General features: G+C 45.9%; 2 protein-coding genes across 5 annotated transcripts in view; one reads left to right on the forward strand and one right to left on the reverse strand.

Annotated features, from left to right (window-relative positions):
- LOC139057194 (glutamate receptor 1-like) overlaps positions 1-18,939 on the forward strand; it is a 235,920-nt gene that overhangs the window by 129,453 nt on the left and 87,528 nt on the right. The window lies entirely within an intron of this gene.
- Positions 266-18,939, reverse strand: part of LOC135920194 (glutamate receptor 3-like) — a 52,044-nt gene continuing 33,370 nt past the window's right edge. For both annotated transcript variants that reach the window (XM_065454354.2, XM_065454353.2), the window contains 9 exons: positions 17,591-17,701; positions 17,308-17,517; positions 16,025-16,380; positions 13,364-13,562; positions 10,872-11,116; positions 9,794-9,896; positions 7,088-7,303; positions 3,392-3,523; positions 266-828 (listed from right to left, as the gene is read on the reverse strand). In XM_065454354.2, coding sequence (XP_065310426.2) covers positions 634-828; positions 3,392-3,523; positions 7,088-7,303; positions 9,794-9,896; positions 10,872-11,116; positions 13,364-13,562; positions 16,025-16,380; positions 17,308-17,517; positions 17,591-17,701 — 1,767 coding nt within the window. In that variant the 3' untranslated portion in view covers positions 266-633. The remainder of the gene's footprint in view (positions 829-3,391; positions 3,524-7,087; positions 7,304-9,793; positions 9,897-10,871; positions 11,117-13,363; positions 13,563-16,024; positions 16,381-17,307; positions 17,518-17,590; positions 17,702-18,939) is intronic.

Genomic DNA, 18,939 nt, shown 5'->3' on the forward strand with positions numbered 1-18,939 from the left:
TTTCTGTAGGTCCACTGCTGTTGCTTTGGGGAACACTGCAAGCATGAATACCGCAAGTTGTTGTGTTCCCGCGAATGCCTAATCTGATGGGAGAAAACTCAATGTCGTCGTGTCGTTGAGCCTAGAGGAAACGCTCTCAATTTCTCTTTCCTTTTCGTCTGATCCTTCACCACCAGTGCGCGCCTCAGGGCGAGGATCCTAATTCGTTCTGTTTTTGACTGCCGTAGCGTCACCCGACAGGGAGATAGCAGAACGACACCGGAAAAAAAAAACAAAAACAGGACCATGTTTACAAAGTACGCCGTTACGGAACAAGCTGCAGTCAACCAGAACCGAGGTGCAGCTGTCACTACATCTTTTTCGGTGCATGTTTGACTGCATATCTTCCGTATCGCGTATGCTGCGTCAAAACAATGTTGCTCCTTTAGGTCACAGCCACGGCTCTCACGGTCAGCCGGCTTAACCGCATCGGGACTGTTTTTTTTTCTGTTTTTTTTTGTCGCGGCAGGAGCAGTTAAGTGCTCCCATCCTTCTCCCTCGGCGACACACCGGCAGTGCTGGAAAGGCATCGCTCTCCGACTTGGTTGCGGGTCCCCACGAGAAGGCCTTTCGCAACGTTAAAACGGCGGATTCCTAGACTTCGGAGCTCTCGTACCCGCCACCCCCTTTGGGTGACTCGACGGGGCTGTGGTCGATGGACTTTATCTCCGGGTGGTTCTCCAGGGGGTTCACGGCCAGCGGAACGATGCGGTCAGCTGTCACGTCGCGCGTGATGTCACGGCTGTCATCTGCCGAGTCAGTCAGGTTCTCCACGTCGGCGATGGGAACCTGCAGGCGCGTTGGAAATGCATTACATCACAGTGGCCTGAGCGACGGTAGTAGCACTCTCGTGTGGGTGACTGCAATCGCTTATGTTAGGCACATATTTACTTCGCAAGCCGAGAGAGAGAAAATGCCATACTGACCTTTAACGTCTTGTCTATAGTTTAGTACCTGTTTACTGAGGCACACTACCGTGGCATGACGTCGTACACAATTTCGATACGGGTGTACAAGCCACTAGCTTCACGAAATTAATGACGTGCAATTCTTTCGAGTGAATATAATAGTAAGTTGCTCTGTGTTTAGCGATGAGAAAGTATTCCATGATGCTGCAAAACTTGCAACACTGTTAAAACAACGAAGCTGTTTGCTGTTGTTTCATATTTTTGAAGGCTAATGGTCCAATTGTATAGCCAGCGTGTCAATATTTCTGTTGTCGGAATCGACTATTTCACTGAAGCAGAAGCCTCGCCACCGTTGTTGCCTGCATTTCGTCCTTTACATGAGCAGAAGCGCGGCTCAACAAGTATTTTAATTTTCCAAAAGGCTTCTAATAGTAACTACTAGTTTAGCATCGTACTTCCCATATATTAGTGCGGGGAATTGAGATAAATATCCTACCTTTTCACCGCTGTTCTGATCATCATTATCATCATCATCACAATCGTCATCATCATCATCGTCAGCCTACTTTATGTCCACTGCATGACGAAGGCCTCTCCTTGCGATCTCCAATTACCCCTGTCCTGCGCCAACCGATTCCAACTAGCGCCCGCGAATTTCCTAATTTCATCGCCCCACCTAGTCTTCTGCCGTCCTCGGCTGCGCTTCCCTTCTCTTTCTACCGATTCTGTAACCCTAATGGTCCAACGGTTATCTAACCTGCTGATTACATGACCTGCCCAGCTCCATTTTTTCTCTTAATGTCAATTACAATATCGGCTAACTCCGTTTGCTCTCTGATCCAAACCGCTCTCTTTCTGTCTCTTAACGTTATGCATAGATTCTTAGTGCCATCGCCCTTTGCGCAGTCCTTGACTGCTTCTTAAGCTTCTTTATCAGTCTCCAAGTCTCTGCCCTATATGTCAGTGCTGGTAAAATGCACCAATTGTACACCTTCCTTTTCAACGATTATGGTAAGCTTCCAGTCAGGAGGTGACAATGTCTGCCGTATGCGATCCAACCCATTTTAGCCCGTATTGCTTCTTATCTGGAAGACCTCTCTAGCAGAGGACATGGCCGTTAGTCAGTACTGTATAAGCCTCGCCAGTCCTTCTAATCTCACACAGAAAATCTCATTTTATTTCTTCAGTGTCTTATATAATGCACAGCACGTTACATTGTATGACTTTGACACAGCTTGACACAGCTTTGTATGACTTTGAGATTGAAGCACGGTTTACTATTCACACCAGGACGCACCAGAGTACGCATTCTTGTGCAATTCTGTTCCCGATTCGAAGCCAGAGAATAATTATTTCTTTCTTTTTACAACAGCAATAACAACCGTGCATATATGGTCAGTCAAGTACTTATAAGCACATCTGCTGCACTGCTAGCAGGGATGCTTGAGGCCTCCTACGAGTATGCTTCATTGTATTTTATGTGGACGTACCGCTTCCGAAGCGTTATGGCGTGGCTTTGCACTTACCCATTTTGCGACACTAGACTACAGCCAGGAAGCAGCAACCTTTCCTACCACGTTTGTGTTCTGAAAGTCCTAAAACACGCATTTTAATGAGCACATAAACGAGCTATGCACAATGAAGCCCTCAATAAAATTTGATTGTCAAGCCACTAGACGTACAACTGTCCATGTCTTGTATCAGTAGTGCCTTCTTTTTTCTATTCTGAAGTTTCATAAAGCACGTAACGCTACAGCGCCAACCTAACACGCTTAACAAACCGAGGTTCAAGTGGTCATATCATAGTCTTTCAATCTTTACGACGCCGTCGCTTTCTTGTCAGGGCTTCGACACCACACCACGACACAAACATCGTCCCAGCGGCTGGTCCAGCGCGCTATCGCCACTCCGAGCAACAGAACAAAGGCAGAGAGCTTTGAGTTGCACTGTCCCACTGCAGGTTATAGCAATTGCGCTTGGAGCGAAACCAAAACTGCCAGAAAATACTTGTAGACTAGTCTGCCAGTCAACAGAATGCCAATCCGTGGCCTGTACTTCCCATCATTCCCATGATGGTTGAACAATCGCAGCGCCAGATTTCCCTCTAGTTATATTAATATGAAACTCTATGGCGTTCTGAAAAGCGCGTCAGCGATGACGTATGTCACGGTACATTTGGAGGAGCACTCGGCGAGGAGGAGAGACCAGCCGATGAACGGAGCGTGGCGAAGGAAAGAGCGAAACGAGCGAGGGCCGCGTTTCGAAATTCTCGCGGCTATGTGTTCGTTGCATTTGTGCACACCAGCAACACCACAACTAAATTTCGACTTCTGGGTGGTTTAAGGGCCCATTAATGATGGGACCGGCTCGTCCTCTGTGAAGGCGCTTGTCTGGTGTTCAAATTCAGGCAGTGTACATGTTATAACTTTGCTGCATACACAGACCTTGACCATCTCGTCCTCCTCCTCTTCTTCGCCCACCTCCTCGATGGTAAGGTCGGCTCCTCCCACGTAGCCTCCCGTGTAGGCGCTTGGGTTTGTCCCCGGCTGCAGGAGCTGCGTCTCCACGCCTTCTTCCTGCGCACCGTTAAAGGCATCTCATGGACACGTCGCAAAATTGGCCTTGAAAAACAGCGCATACGAACGAGACAAGCAAGGTTTGACCCACTCGAGTGCACTGTTTTTCTTGCTTAACGTCACATGGTTATGTTCCCTATGCAAAAAGGAACGGGTTGCGGGACACTGCGCGTGGAGATGCATCTAATTTTTACAGACAGTGGGGGCAAAGTAGCAGAATGCAAAAGAGACTGCAGTGAAAATTATTCTCCGAAACTGAGTACCACACTTCTCGTGCTTGACTGTCTGTGAGTGACTTTATTGTTTGAAAAAAAAAAGAGAAAGTATCCATGGTAGAAAACCGCGCTAAGGACACGGACAGAAGGAAAAGAACAGGACAAGCGCTGGCGTTGCATAAGGTCCGAACTAGAAGGGCAGATACCACAACTGGTTGCAGGAGAACATTGGAGAGCAGACGGCTCACTGAGGAAGCAAGGCAACATAAGAGGGTTTAAGGGCAAGCTCGTTGGTATGCTTGGTATGCCTTCTGCAAGAACCTTGAGTTGCACACTTGCCTTCTGCAAGTATGCAAGACCCTTTGATTTCAGAACCCAAGTTATGTAGGCGCTGACGCAGCACCTTTTATGACCATGAGACAATTCAGGAGTACGAGGCTTGACGAACAAGGTCCCAGTATGTGCCCACAATGACGAAATTGACGCTACATATTTTTGATAAACTTGCAGGAGGCTTAGCATTGTAGCTCTTCTGTTTTAAGAACGGTCAGCACGAGCCAGTTCTCCCAGAGGAACGTCGACTAACAAAAAGATGACCAAGGCATGAGTTAATGACAACTCCCCCATCAGAACAATAAGTCGTGCTATCCATATATGAAACTGTGGTGCGCGGAATGATTTGTCCTTCGGCCAGGCACGTACCCAGGGGAAGGGGGCAGACCCCCCCCCAAATGAAGCGCCTCCTCCCCCCCCCCCACTTCCCACCCAGGCCACCACTCCTCACACACATTCCAATCAATCTCGAGACTTTACAGCTATTCGGAAGTTTTCCTGCCTATTTCACTCCTTTGGCGTGGCAGTTATCGGCATCTCCTGGGGTGTGAAGGCTAGTTTTGTCACCGATCCGGTGCCCGCGCGATTAGCTCGAGATACGTTCAAGTGTGACCATCTATCGCGAAGGTCATACGCATCACTGTTGCTTCGTTAGTTCAGCCATTTTTGTTCAGACTGACCCAGGGACCAGGATAGGGATTCGTAGTCAGCTGTAGTCGGCCGATGAAAACGCCAGTTGCTTTACCTTTTCCTTTTTCTTCATTATTTTCTCGAGTGACGGCTCGCCAAGACACTGGCAGATCCTCGGAACAATATACCTGTGATATAAGCTAGATCAGATGGAAAATAAAATAATTCGAAACAGCGTCCATCATCAAACCCTGCCATAACCGTTAAACACATAAGCAATATGACTGTAATCCGTTACCTCGTCTGGTTTTTCGCTAATTGTACAACACTTTTCGTGCAAAATTGGCAACTGGAAACAAGAGTCGCAAGGAGTTGATAAATTAAGCGATTTACTAAGGGAGAGAGCCGAGGCAAAAGCCAAACAGGAAGAAAAACGAAAATTTACCAATTTAACCATTCTTTGTGAAAATATATATGGATCAACTTCTTTAAAAAAAATTACCACCCCTTCCAGTCCGTTAACGTGATCGAACAGCAAATCTATGTTAGTTACACCGAGTGTTACACTATGGAAGTCAAACTTCGGAAGTAGTCTATACCGTAAATAATTTGTTTCACCATTCTTTCACCTCAACTTCGCCTTTGCGGTAGGCAGCTTCTTTCTCAGGAGTACTCGCTCCTCGTGGTCTCCGCATAGTTGTAGCTGGGATGGAATGTGCGGAACCACTAATCCAAAGCTCTCTATATTGGGCGCAAGGCCCGCTACTGGAGATGCGGGCGCTACAATCGTTTTGATGATTGGTTGGATTGGTATGACGATTGACGTGGCTGCCGGGGCTTCTTGCGCCAGCGAAGAAGTGCCGGCAGCCACGCGCTCCTGGTATCGCGTTTCAATCGCTGGGTACAGTTCGTTCGCCGCAAAACACCAGCACAACATGCATTTCTTTCGCGGCAGGGAGGAATCAATCGTTGATAAGTTCGATGCCGATCTGGCTCGATCGCCCAAAACGCACCGTGTGACAACAGTGTAAGATTCGCGTTTAACATTGCATTTTCACAGGGGAAAGGGGTCACTCTTACCCCTTTTCCCCTGTTGAGCTCTTCCTTTCCTCTCCCGCTAGGTCACGTGGCTCCGTTTTAGCGAAGTCGGGAAACGACTGCACAGGGCCCGCACTAAGAGCTTCGCTGTAAAAGGAAGCAGAGAAAACGCTGCCGGAAGCGGTGAATAATTCCGTGTTTTGGATGACGCTTCTGCAGTTATCAGTCGAGCCACCTGACATAGCCACTTCTCTGCTGTGCTTATGTGGGTGTTCTTCCAACCTTACGGCGGTGGGCGCAGTATACGTCTAGAGCCGCGACGTCCTGCGCTCTACGTGGTTGTACGGGACTGGTGGCCGCGCGTCGTTACGCAACTTCACTAATAACAATAAGTGTCGGTTTTGGCACTTGATAGAGCAGTAAACTAGGGATTCAAAAGAACTGTGATTGTTCCGCAAATATATATTTCTCTATAATTCCTACCGAGCTAATAAAAAAAAAACGCTACTAGAAATCTTCATTTTACACTTTCGCTTGTTTACTTTTTATTGACAGTGCTGTTCCTGCGCTTCTTCCCGGAGAGAGCCCATTTGATGTGGTTCCTTGTTTGCCAAGTCAAGGAGACGCGCATCTCACAGGCGCAGCTGTGAGATACACCTTATTAACGCGATTGTGCTAAGCAACCCGTGTTGCATAAAATCCGGCGTATGGCGTTCGACGTCGGATGTCGCCTGGGTATAGGGAATGTCGAACCAAATTCTGAACCACGCATAACCAACCACTTCTCTACCCCCAAAGTTGCTCATATCTTGTCCTTCATTCTTTACAAAGTTATTTCTCGTAAGTTTGAGAACGGCAGCACACAAACAAATGTAATTAACAAACAAAACAAAACAACAACACCCACATCGCATGTCCTTTATGTTAACTATTCTCAGACTGAAATATTAAAAGTACGAAACGAAAGCAGGAGATGGACTAACGCAAGAGGCCGTGTTTCTACCAGAAAGCTCGCCTTCGTGCATGGCGTTCATAGCCAGAGTTTCCCGGTAAACGTTACGGTTACATAAGCTGCAGTTGCCGGGAAGCATGAAAAGCAGTAAAGGGTCTTTGAACGCTATCGCGTTGCACTCTTAAAGGCGAAGCTTAAGCGTCTTCAAATTTTTTTCATTTCCATGTTGTTGGTTGACGCGTATTTATGGCGAACGTTGGGAATTATTCACATTTGCATTAGTAAAGGTACCCGCCTCCCCTCATTTCCATAGAAAAGTTACCTGGGGTTGCCCCCCCCCCCCCCCTCGAAGAAGAAATCCTGGGTACGTGCCTGCCTTCGGCACTACAGACTTGCCTTGATTTGTTCGTCGTCCTTCTCTTTCTTGTCCTTTTTCTTCTTCTCCTTCTTAGGCTTTGGCTCCTTTGGCTCCTTGGGCTTCTTTTCCTTCTTAGGCTTGGCGGGGGACTTGCACCACACCTCAGCCACAGCCACGGCCACGGCAATGACCAATCCGGCACCGAGAATGACGAACCAGCCACCCACCTTGGTCACCTCCAGCGGAACGGCACCCTGATCAGTTCAGAAGGGACGCGCCAACCAACAATAACTCAGCGACGCGGCTTCTCTTGAGTAACGTACGCTATGCCCTAAATCGACAGTCAGCGAAAGTTACCTTTTAATTACTTCCTTTATAATAGCTGACTGTGAGTGTGAAGGGCTCGGGACTGTGGATACGAACTAGCCGCATACTTGCTATGGGTAAATTTTTATGCCTCTTATATTGGATAATCTTTTTTACTCGGCTTTTATTTCTATCTTCCTGTGCTCAGGGGTAAAGATGCGAATTTTTAACGCGATGCCCATATAAGCAGAGTGCCACCGCATTGTATATATTTAACAGAAAACGTGGGCCGATCTCGAACGCAATGCAGTCAAACACCGCGTCATAAAACGCCAGCTGTTCCCAGGGAAGAATGTGAGTAACTGGCACGGAATGCACGCACCAAGCGTTTCAAAGAGCGTCTTTGGCACGAGAGAAGCATGCGTGCGATAGTGGCCTAATAGAGCATTGGGCTTCTGTGCTGTAGGCTGGAAGATACCGGCTCGATCTCAACATCGGTCAGACGTTTCTTCCTAGCAATGACGTCACCCAGTGCAGAGGTTTCTCACAGAAAGCTTGAGCTCTCCTATACGTCTCCAACTACCCTGATCATGTACTAATTGTGGCCATGTTGTGGCATTGTGGCTAATTGTGGCATGGGACGACATGGCCACAATTAGTACATGACCGGGATAGTTGGAGAAGTATGGGAGAGGCCTTTGCCCTGCAGTGGGCGTAACCAGGATGATGATGATGTCCTTGCAAACTTCTTAATCTCAGCCGCCCACCTAACTTTCTGCCATCCCCTGCTGCACTTCCCTTCTCTTTGAATCCAGACCGTAACTCTTAATGACCGTCGGTTATCTTCCCTCCTCATTACATGTCCTGCCCATGCCCATTTCTTTTTCTTGATTTCAACTAAGATGTCATTAACTCGCGTTTGTTCTCTCACCCAATCTGCTCTTTTCTTATCCCTTAACGTTACACCCATCATTATTCTTTCCATAGCTCGTTGCGTCATCCTCAATTTAAGTAGAACCCTTTTCGTAAGCCTCCAGGTTTCTGCCCCGTACGTGAGTACTGGTAAGACACAGCTATTATACACTTTTTTCTTGGGGGATAATGGCAACCTGCTGTTCATGATCTGAGAATGCCTGCCAAACGCACCCCAGCCCATTCTTATTCTTGTGATTATTTCAGTCTCATGATCAGGATCCGCGGTGACTACCTGTCTTAAGTAGATATATTTCCTTACCACTTCCAGAGCCTCACTACCTATCGTAAACTGTTGTTTTCTTCCGAGACTGTTAAATATTACTTTAGTTTTCTGCAGATTAATTTTTAGACCCACCCTTCTGCTTTGCCTCTCCTGGTCAGTGAGCATGCATTGCAATAGGTCCCCTGAGTTACTAAGCAAGGCAATATCGTCAGCGAACCTCAAGTTACTAAGGTATTCTCCATTAACTCTGATCCCCAATCCTTCCCAATACAGGTCTCTGAATACCTCCTGTAAACACGCTGTGAACAGCATTGGAGAGATCCTATCTCCCTGCCTGACGCCCTTCTTTATTGGAATTTTGTTGCTTTCTTTATGGAGGACTACGGTGGCTGTGGAGCCGCTATAGATATCTTTCAGTATTTTTACATACGGCTCGTCTACACCCTGATTCCGTAATGCCTGCATGATTGCTGAGGTTTCGACTGAATCGAAAACGCTTTTTCGTAATCGATGAAAGCTATATATAAGGGTTGGCTATATTCTGAACCATTCTCTATCACCTGATTGATAGTCGGAATATTGTCTATTGTTGAGTAGCCTTTACGAAATCCTGTCTGGTCCTTTAGTTGACAGAAGCCTAAGTTGTTCCTGATTTTATTTGCGATTAGCTTAGTAAATACTTTGTAGGCAATGAACAACAAGCTGATCGGTCTAAAATTTCTCAAGTCTTTTTCAAGGTGCACGTTAAAGAACACCAGGTGGTCAAAATTTCGGGAGTCCTCCACTACGGTGTGCCTCATAATCAGCAAGTGGTTTTGGCACGTAAAACCCCATAATTTTGTTATGCTATTCCTCTTGTTAACTGCTAATATAAATGTTGTCTCCGGCATAATTTGGTTGGCTGCATTTTACGGTATTGCACATACGGAAGGGTTTTGCGATATTCACGCTCTTGATAGTACAATGCGATTGAATTTGTTGCTAAATCGCGGCTGTCTGCTGCCGTGTCTCTTGGGCAATAACTTTTTAGGCGCTATTCTTTCCTGCAGTTTTAATTAATTTGACATCCGTAATCAAGACGGCTTGGCAAGTAAAACATGAAAATAACCATTTGGCATGACCTAAATGTTAATAACACACACGCACGCACCAGTATAGAATTCGTCTTTTAAATAGGCCTCAACAACTTGACATTCGCTTCATTTGAGAGGGTGGTAAAGGACAGCAAACATGGTCTTACTTGTTCTGGCTGATGACATTCTTCCTTCCCGAACCATTTCTTATACACAGCGTAAAGTTCTTCATCTTCTTGGAGCCTGGCTATAGTGACGTCCAGTATTTTTCTGGAACAGATAATTATGGTGCAGCAGTGTCTTTATTATGCTTCGCGTTCAAGTTGTACAGGACATAATGGGAATAAGTGGTCTTTGTCTTCACACGTGCGCAATGATAAATACGAGCAGTATCCAGAGGAAAACTTAGAATGTTCAGCCAAGAAACGACCTGCTCTAGCGGTCTTAGGATCGCTTCGCTTCAGCGCCATCTCTGACAAAAAATAACATCAGTGTAGCGACGTCAATTCGAATTCCTATGAGTGCGTATTCTTGCTGGCACGTGACTTAAGTCAAAGACCGACGCTATATCGCTTGGAACTGAAAGCAAATGTAGCGAATAATTTTTTTTTTGCTCAGCTGTAAATAGAGTAAGTGATGATGGATGGCAAGTGCCTTTCGAAACGTCATTGGCGCTGTCACAGCTTTGGTGTCTGATGCCATATAAAGCCATAAATCCGCCTCCGACAGCAGTTGGTTTACCTTGGACGATGTTTTCACTGCTTTCGAAATGCAGGAGGGCTACCCAGGTGCCTGAGGAAGCCTTTACTTTAACCTCCGCAGAAGATTACGTTTGCTGCAATCAGCTTAGCTTAGTACATTCGCCATGTTTTAGGTACGCCCCACTTGCCCCACCACATTTTCCTCCCTAGTGGACAGTGAGTAATGAAGTTTTGCATGCAGTGCATCACGCTTTTTTAATTACCTGATGACAATTATCTGATGACGCCATATTATTTGAAATTCACTTTTGGCATATAGTTTCTATTCCGGCAAAAATGGCCGAATTATTTATCCACACTTTACACTATAACGTTTGCGGATGCGCACACATACTTTCAAATATTCGCTACGTAACTTGATATGGCTGATTAAGAGGGCGTCTTCGCACAAGGAGCTTTATTTGTGGAGGTGTGCCAGCCTTGACATGCACACATCTTCTAAACCACCTCGAAGTTCACAGCAAATGCAAAAAGCGCTCCTTACTTGAGTGGTGACTTGTGCGACACAACGACGCCGTAACCGGAAGGCTGGAATGTGTCGCCAATTTGAACGAGGTCGCAGGGCGCCTTCTGTGTTGCGTACTTTATCTTCGTGGTGTCCACTATGAAGGCGTAGTTACCCTCGGACTCGCGGACTCTTTTTATGCCGTCTTCATTAGTAGCCGTCATAGTGTTGTTGAACGTAGCCATCGAGTCCCACATTCTTGCGTAGTAGGTGTCTTTCGTGCGCTGAAATTATAATTCAATTCAATCTTAATTTGCGGTGATATGCATTTTTCACTCTTGCTCATTATGACCGAAGCCGACAGGCAATACTAAAGCAAAGTACAGAGCGAATGGCTGTTAGTCTAAAAAATAAGAGAGACATAAATAAAAAGGGGTGAAAGGACATCTATTCACAGCCACGCTCACTCAAACTCAGAGACACCGAAATCAGACTCGGGCAACCTAGCTTTAACTAATAGGCTCACGGATATACACTCGCCAGGGTTTAATCATATTCACGGATTCACCGACTCACAAGCAAGGATCATGTGCTCGCACTCAACGCTGCCAAGAGAAATCGCAGATTAACGGAATCGGAGCTCAGGCTCGTCCAGACACAACAAGTAAGGCTCACTTTACTCAGCTTTACAAGTGCATAACTTACACGGATTCACAAACGTCAACTCACAGCAACTGCATTTGCTCCGCTAGGAGGTAGTCTGGTGTATATGCCGTGGTGTCAGAATAGGCGAATCGCGTTAGCCTACTGCCGGTGCGACAGGATCACTTGCGGGGTTGAATGGAGAGGATGTAGCGTTGGTGCATGCTGTTAAGGGGCATAAAAACCACATATTGCTTCTATATTGTTTCCTTACTCATGTGTGTAATGGTCTTTAGAGGCACAGACAACCGCTGAGAACATGAATCGAGATAACCCCGCTGATGGAATGATTCTACATCATAGTGTCTAAAACGAGCCATAATTTCCTCATAAAACGTGGATTTATATTTTTAATTCATAACTAAAAGTCGCGAAAGATGACCTTTGGCGCCGCACGCGGCAAGAACATGAACCTGCTTAAGATGTCTACCACGTGACCTTGTGCTAGTGTACGCGGTTCCTGGTTTATTTATTAGTATTGAAATACAGCATGTTTTTTATTCTTATAGGCTTTTCCTGTTTACAATGTGCACATAAGCCTTCGTTTGTAGTGAGCAGAAAAGTGGCACTGCTCCGCGTTCGTTTTCGATGAGTTGACTTGGTTCGTCTATCGACAGAACAACGACGACCGAAATCAGCCAGCCAGTCATGACGTAGGCGTGTACTTGGGAGAAAAACGCGGTACAAATATAAGAAATGTCTTTACAAAAACGCGAACTCATTGCACCAGCTTTTTATTTTCAAATGTGGTTGAAAATGTCTAAATGTGTGTGCTTAACCGCACTTACTCTCACTCCTGTGAAAGCAGAACGATTGGCGGCTTTCACGATTTGCCGGGGCGGGCTATCTGTTCCAGTGAGAACTATGTCGATATCGACATAGTTCTCACTTCTCAGCGTTGTTGAAGGAGGGACTCTTACTTTTTTAGAGGCTACTCAGATTGAAAAATTCTGCTTAGTAATTATCCACGCGCTTTTGGAAGTAACCGTTGCAGATGTGAATAGTACCTAGGATTAGCTTTGTGGTGCGCCACAAGAGAACTAGGTCTTTAAAAATCGGTTGTCAGTCCCTTTAAGCACCAAAGCGCTTGCACAGGTCATTGTTTATATAACCTGACACCTTACATCTGTAACGTTTGAGTTAATAGGCATCAGCTGTTCTTCAATATGTACCTTCCGCGCTTACTGGTTTCAATGGTATACGCAGGATTTTCTTAACACCAGTTAATCCTAATATATTTGAATCATCTTATAGAATGTACACAAATCTACTCGCTTTTTTTTTCCTGTTCGCTTGAACATGAACTTGAAATTCTTGAACATGAAGTCTCTGAATCTGAATTTCTTATGCCTTGTATACTCATGAAAAATTAAAAATCGTACAACACATGGTTAATACATGTCTGAACTCACTCACATGTAGCCAGATTCATATTCACTGGAAGTTATCGGGACTCGGACTGACATTAATTACGATTCACCTCGAACAACTCCGACCCCCAACACATAGGTGTTTCTGAGAGAGTGAGTCAAAGTGAATCCACTCAAGAGTAATATTGTCTACCAATGAAGTGCAAAGCTAACAGCGGTACTGGCAATGACTCTGTTGTTCAATGTTTTTAGCATGCCAAATGACTAACACTCTTCGTGACTTTGTGTTTGAATGTGCCATTGCTTACTCACATAAACGACCAGCAACAGCAGAAAAAATAAAATGGTGGAGTTTGAAGCTCAAGAAAAGGAAGTAGACCTCATGCATAAATTAGAAGGACAATTAACGATGGGAACTGTGTTAAGAGAAAAACAAAATGCATTTAGAGGGATCCTTACCCGAAAAAACTCTTCGGTGGCAGAATCTCTGACGATGCCGTATTCTACCTTGTCTTGCATAGCCAGTTCCTTGACGTCTTTCACCCAAGGAGCACGTGCCCTGAAAGGCTGATTCACCCACAGTTGTGCTGTATACATTGATAACATCACCAGGACGAAGAGCCACCATCCGAAGCTGATGAGGCGACTGCCAACAGACCTGCGAGGAGGGACGAGGAGGAGGAGGGTTCAAGGGGCAGGCCGATCTCTCAATTCTGAACATGCCGATCTCTCAATTCTGAAGCGCGTACAAAGTGTTTTCTCGCTCTCGTGAAAAACCTGCGGCTAGTTTCGCGTAGTTTTCATTTTTTTTCTCCATATTGTAGATGAATGCTTTATCAGGAGAAAACAGCTCTATTTCTCGACTGCAGAAATGTCAATCGTCGGCCAAAGTGTCTGCTTTTCCGCTTCATTGCAATAGTAAGAGGTGTCCTGTATATGTGTGCAACGTTTCAAGAAAAAAATGTTTACCCGCTAGCTTAGAAGATAAACAACTCTAAATAATTCACTAAATGGTTAATTGATTCACTACTGCAGCTTAACGGCCTGCAAGGCCTATGAAAGAGGCCACTGTCTTTGGGGGCTCGGGATTATCTTTTACTATCTGGGCTTCTTTAACGTACGCAGAAGGATCAATGCACTACCGTTTATGCATTATACTCTCATCAGAATGTGGGCCTCGAGATTGGGAATAGCACCCGCAACTAAACAGCAGAAAGCCACAGTCACCGGAAGCACGGGAACGAATTTTAAAATTTATTTCGGGGCTTGAAGCAGTATGTCAAAGGCTTTTGCGGTACTTTCGAAACTTCTTACTGTTCCCTGAATACATAAAAAACTTTGAAATTTCTCAAGCATATGTATAATTTTCAACACACACTTATATGGTATACACAAAATTTGACCCGGGATCTGGCTATTTTTCCTTTGCAAACTGAAAGCAGTTTGGCCTTCTGGCAAACAAAGATAAACATTCTATTAGTGCAAGTTTGATCATTTTCTTTAGCGCCCCACTTTCGGCGAAATTTTTAAATAGCTCGAGCTTGTCATACTCTGGCCACGCATGTACGATACCTGTATCGTTTCGATACTCTAGATAATTTTCAAATGAGGCGTGTCTAGAAATTGCATAAAGCTCCACAGCACAATTATGAGAACCCCAAAGGTTCCTCCATAATACATTTTCGTTGGCACGTTTCGCTGATGCATCCCGTGGACATAAGCACGGACGTTTTGAAACAACGTTCATCGCTGCATCTAGTAGCAATACCAGCTTTGCTGTTGAAGCGCCTATAATGCGGCTGCTCAGATTGCGGCGTGGAATCATTGCAGGACGAGAGTACGTATCACAGTAAATATGTATAACAAACGCATATGTGCACTACTTGCCTGTCAGAATCGCATATACAACTTTTTAAATATGACTAGCGGGGTTATAACAAACATCAGTGGACAGTATAGACTAGAAACATGGGTGAATTAGCGTTGCCAACTTTCCAACGTTTAGTGAAAGCGTGACAGTAAAGTTTAATTCTTAAGGATTTGTGGAGAATATTGTCATTCATTCCCAATGCAAGACGCTGCTTTATTTTCTGGTCTACGCCTTAGGAAGTAGTGCATGCGGTGAAAGACCCGCGTACAATTTGTTATGGCACGGCAAATGAAAAGCTGGCAAATGCTTATGTTTTATTCGTTACCACACGCATTCTGCGTGTCCTCTGACTTGTGGCTAGCCTTTCATCATCATAATCATTCTATTCTATTCTATGACCGGCTGACCGGTTCTTAGGCGACAAAAGCATGCCGCCAACGACATGCCTGAAGGCTCCCTAACCTCTCGCTCCCCCAACGCCCTCCTATGTCCTTTTTCTTTTCTTGTTTTTTCTCCCCGCCTTCACACTCTCCCGCTCTTGTCCACTCTTCTTAGAAGACACGCTTAGAGAATTCAGGCCACAGCGTTCAGTTTTGCAGTATCTCCCTTTACAGCCAGCCGCCACCGACAACCGCACGTGGCGCCACTCTACTAGCCCGTTGAAACTAACCTGCCGAGGATGACGAGGCCGCCTTTGACGAAGATACGTCATCCTATCGAAACGTTGGCCAGCCTTTCTGAGGCACATTATTCCTGTTTATAACCTTTTTACCACAAGAAACGAGAGGAAGTTAAGGACCGTAACTACGCAGTTCTCTAACTGCGTAGTTAAACGCAAAACTACGCAGTTCTTTTTGAAATAGCGCGGAATTTGAGTACTACGACCAGCAAGTGGTCAAGCTCAATAGCGGGAAGGCTACCGGTCGGCCTTGAGATAAATTAACGCAAAAGAAGAAATGAAACACCAGGCGGATGGACCACGCCTTAGCGTGGAGTGAAAAGGGAGAACCTTTATAGGCACTGCCGTAAGAAGCATTGACGCAGCAGCAAACCAAGCTGCACACCTGACCTGCAGTTCACCAGTGGTGGTAGAGCTAGCTTTAGTTTTAAACAAGTGCTACAGACGCTGCATCAGCGCAAATATGAATGTTGGTCACCCCGTCACCCCCTCTGACGGCACTTTGTCTTGCTACTAAGCATTCGTACTAAGCACGTAACGAGGACTGAAAGATATGTTGATGGAAACATACTTGGGCCTGCAGTTGTTGCACTCCTCGGACATGAATGCACCGAGGGCATACCACAGGCTGTTGTACAAGTGGCTGCAGGGTCCAGGGGGTGCCTTAGGGGGAGTAGCCACGGCCAGGTTGAGTCGGTTGATGACGAACAACAGCACGGCGACGGCGACGTAGGCAGACAGCAGGCACAGCCACACCTCCCACGAGAGAGGCCGCAAGAAGCTGAACACACTGAACACGCTGAGCGACTCTTCCTCGTGCCGCCGCGCGAGCACCGCGAGGCCAGACTTCATAAAGGGCTCGCTGAAGTACACGGCTCGGCTGCGCTCGGCCGTGATGGTCAGCGGCGCGACGGCGATGTCTGCCTCCTGCGTCGCAAGCACGCGCGGTTTCACCTTGAGTCGCAGCGCCATCGTTTACGTCTATTTTTGTTGCTTGAGGTGATGTTTGTGTGACTCGTACAACACCAGCCGATTCTGGTACAACGTTTGTAAGAGGACTCTTCTTTTACAACTTCCTAAACTCTTTCACAACTGAACTTTTTGAACAAAATATATTTACCGAAGATTGCGACACTCCCGAATGCGAAATTTGAGTGCAGCTGCATATGTGTTTTCACTGCGCGATATATTGGCTGGCGCGGACAATCTGTCTACTGTGGCACGTTGCAAACGGAGCGAGCTGTGGTGCGACTGCCTCGCTTATCTGGAGATCGCGATATGCAGTGCGTGGGTGACGCGCGGGCGCGATTCACAGCAGCCGCAGCAGACAGACCATCTCGTAACCATGGGCGCCGTGCTAAGCTTTCTTCTCGCGCTTTTACCATAACCTCCTCCTCCGCTTTTGTCCCCGTGTCTTTCATCCCCCGCTGCACTCCGCGTTCGCTCCTTTATCCTTTGCTGTGCTCGTTTGCTCGGTTACACCGATGCCGATGCTCGCCGCAGGAACGGGCGCCTTAGAGCTGCGCTCTAAAATTCTGTTGCACTGTATTGAAACTAGTGGGCCATGCTACGTGATGTACAGTTTTACACTGTACGTGCAGCAGATCCCGTCAGGTGCTCCTCCTTTATGTGCTGCACTTCTCTTGGTGCTATGTAAATCAATGAATGAAATCAAACTCACATTACGATTTCAACATATTTCCATTGCTGTGCTCCTAGCCTATACAGTGAGTCAAACTTTCCCTTTGCAATTAGATCGGGGTATTCAAAAAGGCCCATCAGGTAGCTTCTACGTTCATGCAGCGGACAGAATTCCGAATGCGCAACTATTCATTTAGACCCTCTAGCGCTTACCTTTCTCAGGATCTCGCCAATCATTCCATTCCACCCAGATTGCGCAGACTTGTCTCGAGAACCATATTTATTGTCCTTGACCAGACGAATGCTGTAGTGTCGGCCCATCGCACGCATCAGCTTGGCAATGAGGTCCTTGCAGTAGCCTTCCAGGTTGTCCTCGTCATCACTGGTATCGTTAGCGTTCTTGTACATGAGGAATGGCGGCTCCTGTACATTTGTGCACCAGGGAGTAAATTTTGTGCATAGTTTCGCTTTCTTGACACGGCTAAAAACGACTCACCAGTATGGTAGTGACTACAAGCTTCTTCTCAGATGGGTCAACCCATGTCGGTTGATATCCCCTTGAATCCGGCTGTTTTATGAAACCGGTTGTTTGAGACCAATAACCAATCTGCAGAAAGAAAAAATATTATGGGAACGCCTTGCTATGGAAAATTCTCAAACTTTGTTGAAGCTAGCTCAAACGCTTTCTGCACTGTTTTCGATTGTATGAACAAACATATGAGGTGCAGTTCCAGTGTTTTCTGTGGGTAGGGGGGAATCTTCTGGCACGAACGCTATACCGCCTTTCTCAATGCGGTAGCATGAACTATACTGCAGCAGCTGAGGATCCAACAGTATATTTGGCGTTGTCACATGGCCTCCCTCGCAGGAACTCACTCAACTCAATGCTGATAGCTTAATAATAATAATAATAATAATAATAATAATAATAATAATAATAATAATAATAATAATAATAATAATAATAATAATAATAATATACAGCCGCAAATTTTTATTTCCGCTACAGTGCGAAGCCTCTCCCAGCTATCTCCAATTACCCCCGCCTGGCGCTAGCTAATTCCAAGTTGTGGCTGCAAATTTCCTGATTTCAACACCCCACCTGATTTCCTACCATCCTGGGCTGCGGTTCCCTTAACTTGAAGTCCATTCTGTAACTTCCTGTAACTCTAAAGAACTACCGGTTGCCTGCTCTACGCATTACATGGCCTCCCTCCATTTTTCCATCCTAATGTCAACTAAAATATTGGCTACCCCCGTTTGCTCTGATCCAAACGCTCTCTCCATGTATTTTGAAGTGACACCTACCATTTTTCGTTCCATCACTCGTTGCGTTGTCCTTAATTTGCTCTCAAGGTTCTTTGTTACCCTCCAAGTATGTGCCCCATATGTCAGTACCAGTAGAACGCAATGATTGTACACTTGTTTTTCAATGATAGTGGGGATATTAGTGGCTAGCTTACGGGATTTGAAACTGCTTAGCATAGAATGATCGATGGACTTAAGAGACGGAAAATTTACTCTCTCGTAGCTAAAAGATATTTTTCCTTTTACGGGAGGCTATACTTGGCAAAGTAATAATAAAAGCGGTGACTTGCGCGGAAGTTGGTTTCGCATTCCGCAATGGTGTTTGAGCTAGAAGAGACGCGGAAAAAGAACAGGACACACGAAGCGCTTCGTTCATCTCTTCTAGTGGAAGAACATTTCAGAATGGTAAAGCATTTACGGGGTAACTTTTCCGCGGACAGAAGGTAATAGCTCGCAGCTCGTTCATCTTTTACAGTCCTTCTTCTCGTGTCTATATTACAGGAGGTGGGTTTGCAACATGCTTTATTTTATTTCCTG

Source organism: Dermacentor albipictus, chromosome 3 (assembly GCF_038994185.2).
Source record: "Dermacentor albipictus isolate Rhodes 1998 colony chromosome 3, USDA_Dalb.pri_finalv2, whole genome shotgun sequence".
NCBI lineage: Eukaryota > Metazoa > Arthropoda > Arachnida > Ixodida > Ixodidae > Dermacentor > Dermacentor albipictus.